Raw genomic sequence first — 14,942 nt, 5'->3', positions numbered from 1 at the left:
GCCACGGTGCTGCTGCTGCTGCTGCTGCCGCCACCCCCCTGCCGGTACCGGGGCTGCCGGCTCTTCCCCGCGGCCGTGTGGGCCCGCTAGGTGCCGCACGGCCTCCCCCTGTCGCAGCCCTTGGCTCCGTGAAGCCGCCGTTCCCTGCCCCGTTAGCTAGGAGGGGAGGGAGCAGCCCTCTCCCCCTCGTAAACCTCCGCTGGATACAAGCAGCGGGCACGGGGTTAGCTCCCAGAGCGGATATTTCCCTCTGCATCCCTCATTCCCATCCACCCGCCCGGTTGTACCTGCTGCCAAAGCTGGCCTCGTGGCTCAGGTTCATGAGAACGGCCCCAGCTGCTGACACGCAGCAATTCAGCATCCCCCCCACCCCCTCAGTTTAACCTTTGTTGTTTCTATACAGCGTCACTTGGCAGAGAACACGTCAAAGGCAATGCAGCATGGAAGAGGAGCCCCCGATGTCCTCAATTCAGAGGCTCCAGCTCCACCTTACCGGCCACACACCCCCCCGCTCCTGGTGCCGGTCACACACCTGTGAAAGCTGAACACGGGGCCTGCTTCCTACAGCAAACAGGCAAGCATCAACATTCAAGCAACCTTTTTTTTTCATGTTAACCCCTACCAAGATGAACTAGGTTTTCATATTTTTATTTTAGTGTATATTTTACATTAGAAAAAATGTTAATAGAAAAGCTCCACATGCTCCTAACAACCAATTTTCTGATAAGTCCTCACCAAGTATTGATACTAATATACAAATAAATTAATTTTGCTAGTTAATTTCCTGCCTGGCTTGGTGCAGGCTCTGCACGAGCAGTGCACCTAGGTTCAAGTGCCTGTCCACATTGCCAACAAGTGCCAGGAAGTGTGTTGTACATAATCGTTCCTCCTCATAGCGTCGCGGAGTTTTAGTTTCACCTTGATGAATGGGATCAAATTTTCTCAACCATGTTACCCAGCAGGCACAAGTATTCTTTACCAGGTTGCATGGATTGTTTCACCCTGAAAAAGCCCCAAGCTTTGATTAACAACTGTATGCTACTATTCCCTCATCACTCACTTTGGCAATACAACACCCTCCCCACAAAAACAAGGAAAGCAAAAAATCTACATGGAAGACCTAAAATTCATCAAATGCAGAATGTGACCTGGCTCAAGGCATATCCCCCCGTTGTTAACCTGCTCCCTCCCCTACAATTCCTCTGTTTGCTTTTGTTTGAGCAGCAGGACTTTGCACAGCTGATTTACAAGAAAAGAGACGTTGCATGTAATCATTCTAAATCACAGCCACTGCTGGTACTGTCAGGTCAGACACAGCAGCAGCCACTCTTAACACCAGCCACTCTCCTCATGCAATGCCAATGCTACAATGTCCTGGCTAAAGGAGCATCAGGAAATATAGCCGAGTTATTTTGTAGCCTCCTTCCCTGCCTAGGAGGATTTCTGGGTCAGAGGAAGGGAGCAGGAGAGGGGGAAAAGCCCATTACAATTTACCAGCAGATTAAGGAAAAACACTCCACTGCCAATTTATTTTTAAAAAGGGTTGTGTGTTATTCTAAGGTTTGTCTGTATAATTGTACAACCGTTGAAAATTACATAAATTGTAATGATCTAATACTATTAACAGCCATTCAGAGAAAAACTCCCTCCCCTTTTGAAACCATCAAGGGCAGGAGGGAAATGTCCCAGGAAATATGCCAATCTGAACTCTGGCCTCTAGCCTGGCAGAAACAGAAACAGAAAGATAAGAGAACAAACTGGACTAAGATGTGGTGTTTGCATGTGTCTGACTTGCAAGGGGAGGGGTGGCTTTGTCCTTGGCCGTGTTCTCCCAGAGGCAGTGCCTGCTTATCCTGGTGAAGCTGCCATCACTTCACTTGCTGCTCTCACCCCTGCACTTTGTCATTTCCTCCTGTCTTATGTGTCATGGAAGTCTTTCAGCAGGGTCCTTCGTCTCTGCTCCGCTATGTGCATCTGGTTCTCTAAGTCCTGGTAAAACAAAAGGTAGAAACAGTTAGTGTGAATTCCCCAGACACAAGTACATTTCTTTTTAGGGACTCAGCTCATCTGATAAACACCAACCTTCACGCTTCACGTGCACTCTAAGATTACAGATCCTGCTTCCTTTTGACATAGGCTGACTGCTGTTACCCAGCTCTTGCTCTGTCTAAAAAGCCAAGCGCTTAAGGAATCTGCTCTTAATCAGAGGTCCACAGGCAGCTTCCTCCACAGTTTTGCTGGTCCTGCTTCAGTTCTCCAGGACTCACTGCAGCCCTCCCTCCTCTCCCATAAAGCAGTGAGCATTCCATTTTTACAACACCCACTGGGCTAAAGGAAGAACGGCGAGATTCTGCGTCTAGTCTCTCAGCAACCTCACTGAGCTGCCTTAGCTCTCCTGCAGAAGTGGTAAGCCTGACCATTACAAAATCTGGCCAGCAGGCTCAAGCAAGCAGAACACTCACCCCTCTGTCATAGCTGTCTGCTCGCTCCACCTTCCATGAGAGATTTTCAATTTCAGCTTCCAGCTGGGCCTGCTGGTATTCAAACTGCAAACAGCAAAATTAGAGACAGCAACAAGAAACTGGCTTAGTGGAGCAGCCTCATTCCACAAGCTATACTTGAGGAGCAGACAAATGTGTTCTGCTGACAGCTGTGCTGGCAGAGCAGGTTTGTGCCTCCTCCCGATCTGCCTTTAGCTTCCAGGAGTTCCTTGTGTGAGCACTCCCCAACCTGCATCACTCAAAATTAACCATGTCAGCCTAGAAACACTACAAGCCACAAATACCTACTAACTCAGCTCACTCTGCCAGTAAGTGGGTCAGGAAATGCTCCTGTGAGCAGCTCTGCAGGCAGAGCTGAGGGACTGCTAACCACTGCCGGGAGCAGTAACTTGTTCCACTGGCACAGTCAGCTCCACAAGAACGTCTGTGCGCAGCCTGAGAGAACACACATGATGCTATGGGAAGAGCTTGGATACTAGCTACAGCACTGCCATAGTCTTACCAAGGAACTTGGTACACTTCAAGCCTCAAAATATTTTGGATAAATTGCTTGTTAGTGAAAGTGCAGTGCTGCCCTGGGAAAACAATGTAACACATCAGAGGACTGAGCTGCTGGTCCATTCAAAAGTGAGGAGAAAAGTTGCAAAACCATATATGTTTGTCCTGTCCTTACCTCAAACTCAGGACTATTATTTCAGACACTCAAGCTCTGGAATTGAAGAGGGATGTCTGTCTAGTCACTCATCCCAGCATGCTGCCAGCTACACCCCAAAAAGCTGTAAGCGAAAAGAAGAGCAAAACATCTTACCAGTTTCTTTCTGGGACCAGACTCCATGTAGTAGGCATATGGATATGTGTACTGCAGGGTATAACGACACTGTGGGGGGCCAGAGGGGAAGAGGGAGAGAAAAGAAGGACAAGAGCTCAGACCTGGAAGTCAGCACAGTCAGTTGTCTACAGCCACTACAGCAAGCTACCTTCTGACAAGGATGACTGGACACTTGATGCTGGAACTTCCTACACCTTCCTTGGAAGGATTTGTACAGTTAAAGTGTAAGTTTCCAGAGGTCACTTCCAGATAATTTTTGGCTAGTTCATGGCCTAGACTGGAGGTACTGTCTCACACAGCCATAATCCCCAAATTCCCTTCCTCTCACTAGGTGTTGTGAACTCAGCATTCTCGTGTGTAGATTCTCTTCTCTTCACCAAACAAGTCACACCTACCCACCTTTGCAAGGAGTTTTGCAGCATTTTGTAGGTATTGCCAGTCTATCCATGTTCCCAAGTTGTTCATAACTCTTTCCTGAATTTTTTCCTGGATTCGCTGGTATGTCTGTGCCTCCAGCTGCAAGCTTTTATTGTGATTCTCCCACTGCAAGGGGTGGGGAGAAGGGGAAAGAAAAAGACAGCATGAGACCAGAGTACTTCTTCAGTAAAAGCACAAGCTCTAGCAAGCAGAAATCAAAGTGGGACAGGAGTCCAGCAAGGCAAAACATGCTGTGGGAAAGAACAGCAAGGGAGCGGCTCCAGTAGCAAGTAGCGGAGGCTGTGTACAACAGATTGATGGCAGGAAAGAGCAGGGAGCAAACCCAGCTCCTCAGAATGGGAATGCCCTCTGGTTGCACAGCGACCTTGTATCTAACACGATGGGAAGTTACAGCGATTCCCCTACTTAAAGGATTTCTATAGAAAGGACAAAAGTTCAAATTAACATTTAACATGGTCTCAGTGGACTCTAACACCCACGTGCATGCTGTAAGCATGGCCATTTCCCAAAGCCTGTTGCTCTAGAGAGCCAAGAATGAACACATTTATTTTATCATAGGACTTGGCTCATAGTATGAAAAATAAACTCATTTTAATAGGGAGAACAAGTGCACTGAAATGCAGCAGAATTGAACCTCTACCACGTTCTCTTCTAGAGATGCTGTTCTAGAATTGCACCGTATGTCCAGGTGCATTGAGTCAGTTGTGTGGACAGAGGTGCTGTGACTGCAATTTTAAAAAATATCATTATATGACTCTTTAGGAAAGCTTTGCTACAGCCAATGGAGTTTTGAATGGAATTTATTCTTTGCTTCTATAAAAGACACACTGCAAGGAACTGAAGTTCTCCAATCCTGAAAGGAAATAATAGGAGCAGTATCTACCTACTGCAGCAGCACTCAGCCTGCAGGAAAACAATATAGTGGCACAGGGCTACAGGGCTAATACCGATTTTCTCTGGCACAAGGAAATGCAGGAGCAAACGTGATTTGCTTTGGGGATGACATTAGTTGTTTGGATGGGACTCACAGGGCGGGACTGAGTAAGAAAGAACAGGGCCTGAAAATTCAGCACAAATTCTCTTTGGGCAGTTTCTTGCACGGAGATTGCTGGCAATGACCTTTGCACCAGGCAGGGAGCATTAAAAGGCTACAGCAGCTCTGGCCAAAGAGATGTCTCCTACCCTCTCAAAATAGAACAAGTACTTCTTAAGGGCCTCCCTGGCCTGTGCTTGCTGACTCTGGTTTACAATATCAGGATTCTCTTTGTACCGACTGCATTCGTAGTACTCGCTGCCATGAGTCTTCCAGTCTCCCAGACACATCCAGCAGAAGTCTGCAGAAAACAGTGAAAAACCCACTGTGATGCACAGAAAAAAACCCACATCTCTAAGAGAGAAAAGCTTCAGGAGACACAACCCATCTGCTTTCAGCTATTTCTGCTAAGCCAAGAAACATACATTTTGTATCATCTTGCAAAACAGAACACACCAGTGAGCCAAAAATACCAGCCTGTCTTGAAGATTTTCACTGTACAGCCTCCTGTGCAATTATGGAAAGTAAACCCTGGAGTGCTGCATTCTGTACACCAAGACCCATGCACGGATCTTGTGCTCTGCACAGGCTGTCACTCCGGGTTAAAGAAGAGGCGGGCTGTGGTCTTATTTGTGAGATGCATCCTCCCCACTGCTGGTGTACTGCCCCATGCGAATCTCTGGCTGAATAAAATACGAACAATCAAATCCAAAAGGAAACTAACTCATGCAAAAGTCTGCCCTCAGCTCTCTCAAAGAGAGAACTACCTGGGTGACTTCAGATATCAGTGGTTAATAACGCTTCAAGTTAGGAGCCACTGAACTGGGAAGAAAGTGGAGGAAAGAGAGCAATAGCAAAACCCGTTTAACAGTTTCCTGATTTCAGAGCGAGGTTGTGAGTGTTCTGCTAGAAAGGAAAAAAGATGGAGATTAAGTTGCTACAATAAGAATCACTTTTGTATCACTGATTATAAGAGACTGAAATTGCTATTTCCAGAGTTCACCAGCCTTCTCGAGTGCTAGTCACCATGGTACCTTTGCACTTGCTTGCTCACCCTTGTCACAGAGCTCCATCAAATCACATCCAGTGCTGCTGAGGACCCCAAAGCAAAGGAAATGAGAAAGGACAGCAATCTTTAATCATCATCCAAGTAAGGTTCTGATATTATAATATTTCCTAGCAGCACACAACACAAAGGGCCTGAATACGAGCTATCTTGCTCCAAGGCAACAGAAATTAATTCTGCCATGAGAAGATCTGTGCAAGAACAGGCTGTCACTTTGTAGGAGCACACAATGGACCAAAGACAGTTCGGCTGCTAATTGCACAGGGGTGGACTAAGAAATCCAACAGATAATGTGATGCGGAACAGTTCACAACTCCTGCAGTTTCAGCTGGGCTGTGCCTCATTATTTCTAGCAGTGAGCAGAAGGACTTAAGCTGATCTGAGTAAAAAGATCAGTTCTGCCAGTATTTTCAGCTGATGATAAATACATTTACGTGGAAAGCATTTAATAAGATAATTTCGACTGTTAATATTACAGCAGAGATGAAGACTTCTCTATTTATTGGACATGTCAGGGAGAGGGAGCCAAACCAGCGCTGAATCAGAACCCAGCTGAGATCATAGACAGTGGGGAAAAAAGCTATCACGCAAGGCTGTAATTAGAACCCTGTTCACCTTTTACTAGGGGAGGGGAAAGAAAATTGGTCGGTGTTGACATTTTGCCTTCATAGCACAAAAAAGAGAAGAGAACATCTCTAACCCCCATTACTGAGAAAACTGTTTTGCAGATTCTACTTACCGTGCTTGCATTTGGAGCATTGCTGAAAGAGAAGACAGGAGGCACTGGTTAGTGGGAAGTGGAAAAAAAATTCTGCTTAGAAAAAGGAAGATCTGACGCATTCAGGGAACTGCTCACCATGTGATTGCAGCCTCCATTCTTTTCAATACAGATATTGCACTTCGGACACTGGGGAAACAGAAACATTTGTTAGACCCAACTCTGTCTCCAGCAGATTTCTGGAGAATGACAACGCTTGCATGATTATTCTACCCTGGCTTCCCCTCCCTCCCTTTTTTAAAATATGCATATGTGAAAATATTAATATATATACACTCTTACTCCCACCAATTACTGGCAGCTCAATTTAGAAGGAGGCAGAAAGCCAGGGATGTTGCACAGCAGCACTGGATTGCTTGCTCCGGAAAACAAGTTTGCTGCTGTTGCTGCTTCTAACGCTGAAGGTCTCAGAGTTAGCATTTAGCAGTTGCTCAGGTACAGGCACATGCGACAGTAGCTTCCACAGCTCCTCAGACAAGATAACCAGCTCTGTATCCTGCCTTCCACAGCCCCTAGCAGATGATAATTTAGGTAGTAGAAAAGGATGTCTGACCACAGTGAGCTGCACACTTCTTTGCTCCATCAGCAGTCCACTGATGCCATGGGGGTGTCAAGTTCAGCAATATTTTTTGGGTTGCATAGGTACAAAGAAGGAAGCGAGTTTTGTTGTTTTTTTATAAGTTTTAACAGCAGGTAAAACGTGTGCCTCAACAACGCTGAACATAACAGAACTTTATGTTTACGAATGAGCATAGCAAATACAGCACCATCACACTCTCCAGAAAAAGAAATATATTTAGGGTCTCTGGTCTAACTACGCACTTCCCGAGCATAGCTGAAGCTTGTGCCTAATTAGCACTGTCACAATTGCTATCGGTTATGGTAAAATAAATGCCAGCCAACTAAGTACTATTTTGAATTCAGACCACAAAATTCCCCAAAGAAACTTAAAGTTCCAGTCTAGAGACGGCTAATCTAGCAGTTTGCCTACAACCTTTTAAGACAATTCCACAGATAGAGTGCACAATATGTAGTACTATTTCTTTTTCTTGAGTCTAAATCTACTAGAAGTACTTCACCAGCTAAGTTACAGATTTAATCTAACTCCTTTTTGTTCTCTTTGCCAAATCAGGACTATCTCCCTCACCTAATTCACAGCACTCCACACAGGTGTTCAGGGTTAAACACCACCAGCATTTACTGACTGCACTTATGCACCCTCTTTCCATTTGAAATATACCTTCACTGATCATTTTGAAGCAGCCACAATTCTGCCTTTTGCCCATGGGAGGGCAGCACAGCTGGCTGCCAAAGACATTCACACTAGGTCTGGAGCGAGGACCATGCTGCAGGAGGGCAGCTGGACCTCGTGTGCAAAGCATTCCCCACACATTCAGCTGTGTTGTATCACTGGCCTTAGAAAGCTGTGAGAATTTACAGCCTGTGAAAAAGCAGCACACGATGCTAAGTATGTACACAACTGTAGCTTGCTTCCCAGGCAGGACTAGAGGACAAAGGAAAACAAGCAGGTGCTCGGCCTTACATCTTTAGTGTGAGCACTGATGTAGTTGGCTGTTTCGGAGTCATCTGCACACTTGGTGAGCCATTTCCGGATGGTAGCACAGTCTGTAGGTGCATGGTACATCTGCCGACACTTAAAGCTTAATAGAGAAAAAGAAAAGAAGAAAAAGACACGGCATGTCAATTTCCTGGGAAGTCATTCAAGAACTGAGGTTTTCCTGATGACCAAAATCTGGGAGGCCAAGCGAGGGTAAGGGCTACAAACGCACTCATGCATTACCAAAGTGCAAAGACCAAGTGAGAGCTCCAGTAAAGCACCACTCTCCTGTGCAGAAACTGGCATCAGGATGAGAGAGAAGAGGCCTTCTCTGTCAAAAATGTGTCTGAGGGCTGACACATCCCTCCCTGCTGACTCTACCTACCTCTGCTCTAACATGAGTGTAGAGGCCTGGAGCATACCAGTGGCTTTACAAGTAAACTGACTCCAGTGACAGACACCATCCTCCTGCATTAGCACAACCCAAACAGCCCCCGGTGAGCGAGGGCTGTTTGCACAGACATACCAGGGAGTTGGGGCTCTCAAACCGTTGTATCACACTCCACAGGCGTTCTCAACAGCAGTGATTCTGAAGACCAATAGCAGAATACACTTCAGCAGCCCTACAAACTACCTTTTTACTCTTGCCCCATTTGTACTTGAAGGCAGACAAGGACCATTAGTGTTCCTATTCAGCAGGAATTTGTTCTCCTGACAGCCTCGAAACACACCAGACACTCTGGGCATCAAAAACTTGTAATGAGCCTAAAAACACAATATCAGCAGATAGCTGCAAGGCCTCCACAACCATTACCAGATTCTCTACCACTCACTTTGACTGCAGCAAAATTTGTAACCTAGCCAACCAGCATATGAGAAAGGAAGATTTTTAACCCCTTTGTTACTCAAGCCCTGTGTTCCCTGATTGTCAGAATGCCCAACTCCAAGGAGTTTAGGGAGCAAGGGGAAGGCTGACCACCTGCAGAAGTCAGACACCAAGTGTCCAATTACTCAAACTAACTCAAGTTACAAACAACTCTAGCAAAGCATTTGAGATGCTTTTTCACACGCTGAACCTGTTGGCAAGCAAACGGAGTAGCTCTGAGGACAGCATATAATTTCCCCATGATCTTTAACCTTTTCTGTTTCTTACCAGAAGACCTCATTGCAACGATTGCACTGCACTCGCCGGGCTTTTGGCTCCTGTACCTGTATGACCATAGGACAATCTGCACCAGGACACAGCTGCAGCTGATAATGGCTCTGTGAACATATCAAGGTGATAAGATCAGCAACGTATGCAGAAGAGCAGAAACGTTCCCCATCCTCATCTTATGCCCCAGAATGTACTCAGCTGCTTTCTTGTGGTGGCTGTTTCCTCCCACTTATTGAAAAGAGGTGACACCACTCTTTCATACTTGCTTCCCCGTTTCTTTACTTTTCCCAGTCTGTTCCCAGTAACCAGAATATTCCCTGCACATTTAACCTTAACCATGTATATCTTAATATCAATAAATCTCACAAAAATGTTATTGAGCAAACCAGTCCAGTTGGTCCTTCACTAAGGTGAAGGACTTACTTTTCAGAGCCTAAAATATCTGTGGCAAGAGCAAGGAGGGCTTTAAAACTCAGACTTAAGTTTGAGGTTCTCAGCTGAAACATTCTGAGAATTCTACTTGAGGAAAAGAGCCAAGCACTAGCCAAGCAGTTACTGGGTGACCTTACTGCAGAATTTACTTTGGCAACCTGCTAGAGCATTTTGTCAGTGAGGCTGTACTACAGGAGCACCGACGTCATGTTTATGAGGGACAATTCTGCTGCAGTTACTGCATTTCTAATCAGAGATGCAAAGCACCTCAAACACAATTTCTGCAAGTCATTGGTGAATTAATCCAGGGTATTTTAAGCCTGAAAAAGACAATACCTCCACATAGTCCCTGAAGAGGTAGCGCCTGTATTTGTCTTTCAGCTCTTCACTAGGCAGCAATGGAAACACAAAGTCTTCTGGTGTCCGAAGTAGGCAGTCCTGAGCCATGCAGGAGACCCCTGAGAAAACAGTGTTTCAGCACAGTGCAATTTGTGCTAAAAGGAGCAGAGACAGAGATAGCATTCAACACAGTTTCCTAGGTGCCATCTGTTGTTGTGGCAAGAGGGACACAACTGTGAAACAGACCTAGCAAATCTATCAGGGCTGCTGAAAAGCTAAAGCCCAACTGTATTCACAGAAAGATGACAGGGCACAAATGTATCCAGCATCAGTAAGTGTTTCAACCAGGGCTCACAAAGTCAGATACTTGAAGCAGAAAATTGCATGTTACTGCCACACCGGAATGAATGACAGGATAAAGAAGCCCAAAGCAACTCTGGCTACTACTGGCCAACACCAAGGAAACGGATGTTTGCATCCACACCGATTCCCAGGGCAATGCAACCACACATCACCAGAGATAGAATCTCAAAACGCAGAAGATTTGCAACTTTTAATTTGTTACAGTCACGCTCTTGAGATCACAAAGGGGAGAAGAGCAGCAAATGGAACTCTGGACTTGCAGGTTTTGTTAGGCAGGAGGAGAGCTCTCCAGGTGGTATGGCAACGCTCACCAAGGATTCAGGTAAGACTGCTAGTTAAAGTTAGGTTTGTCACAAGAACCCACTCCATGCTCCAGCTTCTCATTACTGAGATCTTTCAGAGCAATTCTGCCAGTCATCTGCAGAGCAGCCAGCACGTCAAATACAGACCCGCTACCACACACGAGTCAAACTCACCAACTCCGACGCCATCCTTGACGAGCACTGTACAATGCTGCTCCCAGCAGCTGCGACAGAACTGGTGCTGACAAGCCAGAGAAAGCAAGTTCTCCTTCCGGACAAACTGCATGCACACTGCGCAGTGATGGGAGGAATGTACCATTGCCTGCAAGAGACAAATCAGCATTACAGGGAAAGCCTCCCAGCTTCCCTGGAGAGTTCTCAACCTCACCCACAGTCACTTTCATCACCTTCACTGGGACAATGAGAGGAGCTCTAAGCCAGAACAGGTTCCTAAGTGAGTGGCGTGCTGGGGTGCTGCACTGCCCGGCAGTCAGCCCTTCTCTTGCACCTCTTCAGCCTCATGGAGCACAACAGATGAACAGTCACTGAACGGCTCCTGCCTCTTGTCTAGTGCTACACAGAACTCACCTTTATTTTTCTGGTTCTTACTTTTTTCTTGTTTGAAAAGTGAGAAAATAAATCTTTGTGTGTGTCCTTTCCTGCATTTACTGATATTCTTTGTTAGCTGGATCAGACTCGATCACTGTTCCACAGGCCATGAAGAGCAGCCAGAGCTGGAAGCAGGCTTAGCAATGCTCTCTTACTGGACAATGATTCTGGGTATGGGTAGCGGGTATTTGATATGCAAATGAAGGTATGGCATGTAGAGAGCTTATACAAGGAGAAAAGGTTGTTCACAGACCATCACAAAGTTCAGGGATCTTCTCACATCTCTTATTTTCTGCCTACACTACATTTGGCAAAATAGGCTTCATCTCTCCAACTGAAAAGGATTAGAAGGTTTGTTTCAAGTCAGGCATAATTCTGCTATTGCTTCACCAGGAAGCCGTCTGGTCTCCCCGTGGGTAGTGCAGAACTAATCCCTAGACAGCAAAACCAGCCTCTAACACATTTTGGCTCACCCTTGGGACCTGAAGAACTAGGTCTAGCACAGTGTTTAGCAAAAGCGAGACTCTACAAAGCTGTTAACAGGACTTTATGCTCCTATTTCCCTTTTCACAGAGAAGCCATATAATCACTTTCCACTGCTTAAACCTTTGCTGCTCTTTGAGAAGCTCGTGCGAGGCAGACGTCAAGCTGCCATGCATAGCTCTGCATGCCAGAGACACGGAGGAGCAGCAGCATGAGTGCCCAGCCACATGACCAGTAGAGCTTGTTTTGTAGCATGACCACATGAAAAAGAAATAAAGCAACTTTGTTCTAAGCAGCCTCACTTATAGACAAAAACAAAATTCATCAACTCAGCAACTGCGCAGATCAACTGCTCAACATGAGCAGCAAGCACGCTACCTAGAACCTTTGAAAGCCATCCCTCAAAGCTTTTCTCTGAGCTGTCCCACTGTAGCTTCTCCCTGTAGGGTCAGTTGCTCTACGGTATGAGTGTATGTCCCAAAGAGTCCCCCAAAACATCATTATTCTGCACTAGGAGCTGCAGCACAGAGCGACTAGCCCTAGCATATGCAAAAAGACTGCAATGTACTGATATCAAAACAATTGTGTCAAGCCTTAAACTAACCTTTTAGAAGAAAAAAAAAAAAGTATCTAAGAATCCATGGAGCCCTGGCTGCAGAACACAAGCTGGGGGTTCAAATACCAATACTGACCGGCTCAGCAGAAACACCACTGAGAGATTTGGCTTAAGCATCCTTGAGCAGAGCAGTGGAGCCAACTTAGCCATCTCAAGAAAAAAACCTCTGTTCTAGCCACAGACAGGCACTGCTCACTGCGCAGCCAGAACTTCCTCTAGTGTCTTTTACAGAGCGAGCAGTATCAGAAGAGGTAGCCAGGCCCATGCACTCTGCTCCTGCCATTGTTTACCATCACTCCTGCCAAAAGAATAGCTTAATTTTCTCGAGGCAAGTCATTCTTGAACACAACCTGCAGAACAACAGCAAAGCTGCTGTTTACATGTTAGACACTTCTTGAATGCATTCTCATTTAAAAAATAAACCCAGCACTTATTGAGGGTGTAGGACCTTGAGTCTGCAAAGAGTGGATATGGGACAGACCCACTGGTAACGCACACCTCCGACAAGGTGGCTCGGAGGCACCTCTGCCAAGGGAAGAGACCAAAATAGCATACTTACATGTTTGGATGAGGTGGGCTGTACTCGTGCTTCTACTAGCAACTGGGCAGCATTAGACTTGTGCCTGAAAAGGCAATTAAAGAACGATCAGATCCATTTCTGAATACATTTTGCACTGTTGAACTGGTCCTTCTCACCCGAATAAATGACAGGCTCTCTGCGAATGGTAGTGGAGGTTTTGACGAGGAGCATGGAAGTGTGTGCTATGTGAGGCCCCTCACTGGGTGAGCTGAACTCTCATCACCAAAACTTTACGATAGTTTCTTCAAAATATTAACATTTCCCTTCTATTCCTCAATGGAAATTTTGCTACAAGTGCCCTCCCGCCCCAAGAAATTTTTTTTGAAGATTTTTCTACCCACACTAATATTTTCACTCCTCAAGTAGTCTCAAGCCATTGCCCACGATAACACACTCCAGCGAGGCTTCTGCCCGTCTTCCATTCCTTTGTAAAAATCAAGCTGTCCTGGTTAGGTCTCACTTTGGCTGCAGTCTACTATCTAGCTACGTATTTACTTTATGACAGATTATCACCCTTTAGGCATATGAAGCTGTCTATCAACAGCCTTAGAATTAAACAGGTCTTTGTGATTTCAACTGCTGAGGAATGTTTGCATCTCCAATAATACATCCATGAATTCAGGAAATAGAAAGGAGCATCAGAGCTGTGACTAGGATTTAAATCTTCCCTCCCCACAAGCATTTTTGGGTGTGTTTAGGGATCTTTAATTGGATACTGCTAGTTTGTACCAAGACAGAAGCTTGAGGACCAGATCGAATGGAGAACAACTTGCAAAGTCACAGCGTGAGAAGTAAAATCTTCACCAGAGTTCCTCTTGTTTAAACCTCGTAAGTTAACCAGCAGAATCGCTCTGAGCTGCTGTGCAGGAATCTCACCCTCCACATTCCCCAGGGAAAAGCTTTCACAGGATGCGTGGTAACCAACGAGCCAGTTACCAGGGATGCTGCGACGACATCCATACGTGAGATGCATCTCCCATACGTTCTCTGCATGAAGCTGCTGGCTAACAGGGCCAAAAATGGCATGGCAGAATGAGTCAGGCTGATGTGCTCTCTATTTTCAGACAATGTTCAGTTCGGAGCCAGTATTTGCTGGAGGGGCTGCCAGACAGCAGTGCCTCCTGACACACTTCCCGCATACATTTGGGCAGAGTCCGAAGCCTCCTTTTGAAATCAGCCAGAGGACTCACTGCAGCGTGACACTGTCAGAGCAACAAAGGGGCTGCGCTTATTAGTTCTCTCACACCATCGGCTGCTGCTCTCCAAATGCCAGTCAGCTTGGAAAAAACATCACATTCAGAGGGAGCAAAAATCTCGAAGCAAACGGACTAAGTGGTACATCAGCATAAGTTCGGTGTTTCTTTACGATTTGTGGCTCGTGTGTTCCAAACTGAACATATGTTAACTTTGTATTTGTTAAAATAAATATAGATGCAGCTCTCTCAATCTGCTATCTCATTGTTTAAGCTGTGTGCATCTCCAGGGTTCCCAGCGTGAAGATAATTCCTCAGACTGAAAGACATTCACCAACACTCCCCTCTCCCTGTTTACAAATTCTTTACAGGCAGTGCAGCCTCAACAAAACAGCATTTCTCCTCTGCTCCCTGGCACGGCAGTGCGGCCTGCTTTCAGCTTCAGAGACACTTGTCAAAAGACACTACGCCCTGAAGACTCTTGCAAAGAGAGGAGGAAAAGCACCGAGCACTGAAGAAGTAAGATTACTTACACTTACCTTTCCAAAATCTCTGAGATTTGCCAGTGGAAACTAACTAATACAAGTTTTGCAACAGCATGTGACACCTAGGTTAAAAAAAAAAAAAAAAGAAAAAAAGTGAGGCATATTCTGAGGACACATTTCT

At 45.8% G+C, this 14,942-nt stretch overlaps 1 protein-coding gene across 6 annotated transcripts in view; it reads right to left on the bottom strand.

Moving 5' to 3' along the window:
• Positions 1–632: 632 nt before the first annotated feature.
• ARIH2 (ariadne RBR E3 ubiquitin protein ligase 2) overlaps positions 633–14,942 on the bottom strand; it is a 29,704-nt gene continuing 15,394 nt past the window's right edge. For 4 of the 6 annotated variants that reach the window (XM_082767916.1, XM_082767915.1, XM_082767920.1 and 1 more), the window contains 13 exons: positions 14,816–14,883; positions 13,063–13,126; positions 10,970–11,117; positions 10,128–10,249; positions 9,357–9,466; positions 8,189–8,306; positions 6,724–6,774; positions 6,607–6,628; positions 4,951–5,102; positions 3,730–3,873; positions 3,310–3,378; positions 2,463–2,546; positions 633–1,989 (listed from right to left, as the gene is read on the bottom strand). In XM_082767916.1, the coding sequence (XP_082624042.1) occupies positions 1,918–1,989; positions 2,463–2,546; positions 3,310–3,378; positions 3,730–3,873; positions 4,951–5,102; positions 6,607–6,628; positions 6,724–6,774; positions 8,189–8,306; positions 9,357–9,466; positions 10,128–10,249; positions 10,970–11,117; positions 13,063–13,126; positions 14,816–14,883 (1,224 nt within the window). In that variant the 3' untranslated portion in view covers positions 633–1,917. The remainder of the gene's footprint in view (positions 1,990–2,462; positions 2,547–3,309; positions 3,379–3,729; positions 3,874–4,950; positions 5,103–6,606; positions 6,629–6,723; positions 6,775–8,188; positions 8,307–9,356; positions 9,467–10,127; positions 10,250–10,969; positions 11,118–13,062; positions 13,127–14,815; positions 14,884–14,942) is intronic. The other 2 variants (XM_082767918.1, XM_082767919.1) reach the window with 2 other exon arrangements.

This window comes from Aythya marila (assembly GCF_965140915.1).
Source record: "Aythya marila genome assembly, chromosome: 10".
Classification (NCBI taxonomy): Eukaryota; Metazoa; Chordata; class Aves; order Anseriformes; family Anatidae; genus Aythya; species Aythya marila.
This window is presented reverse-complemented; position numbering and strand designations above follow the sequence as displayed.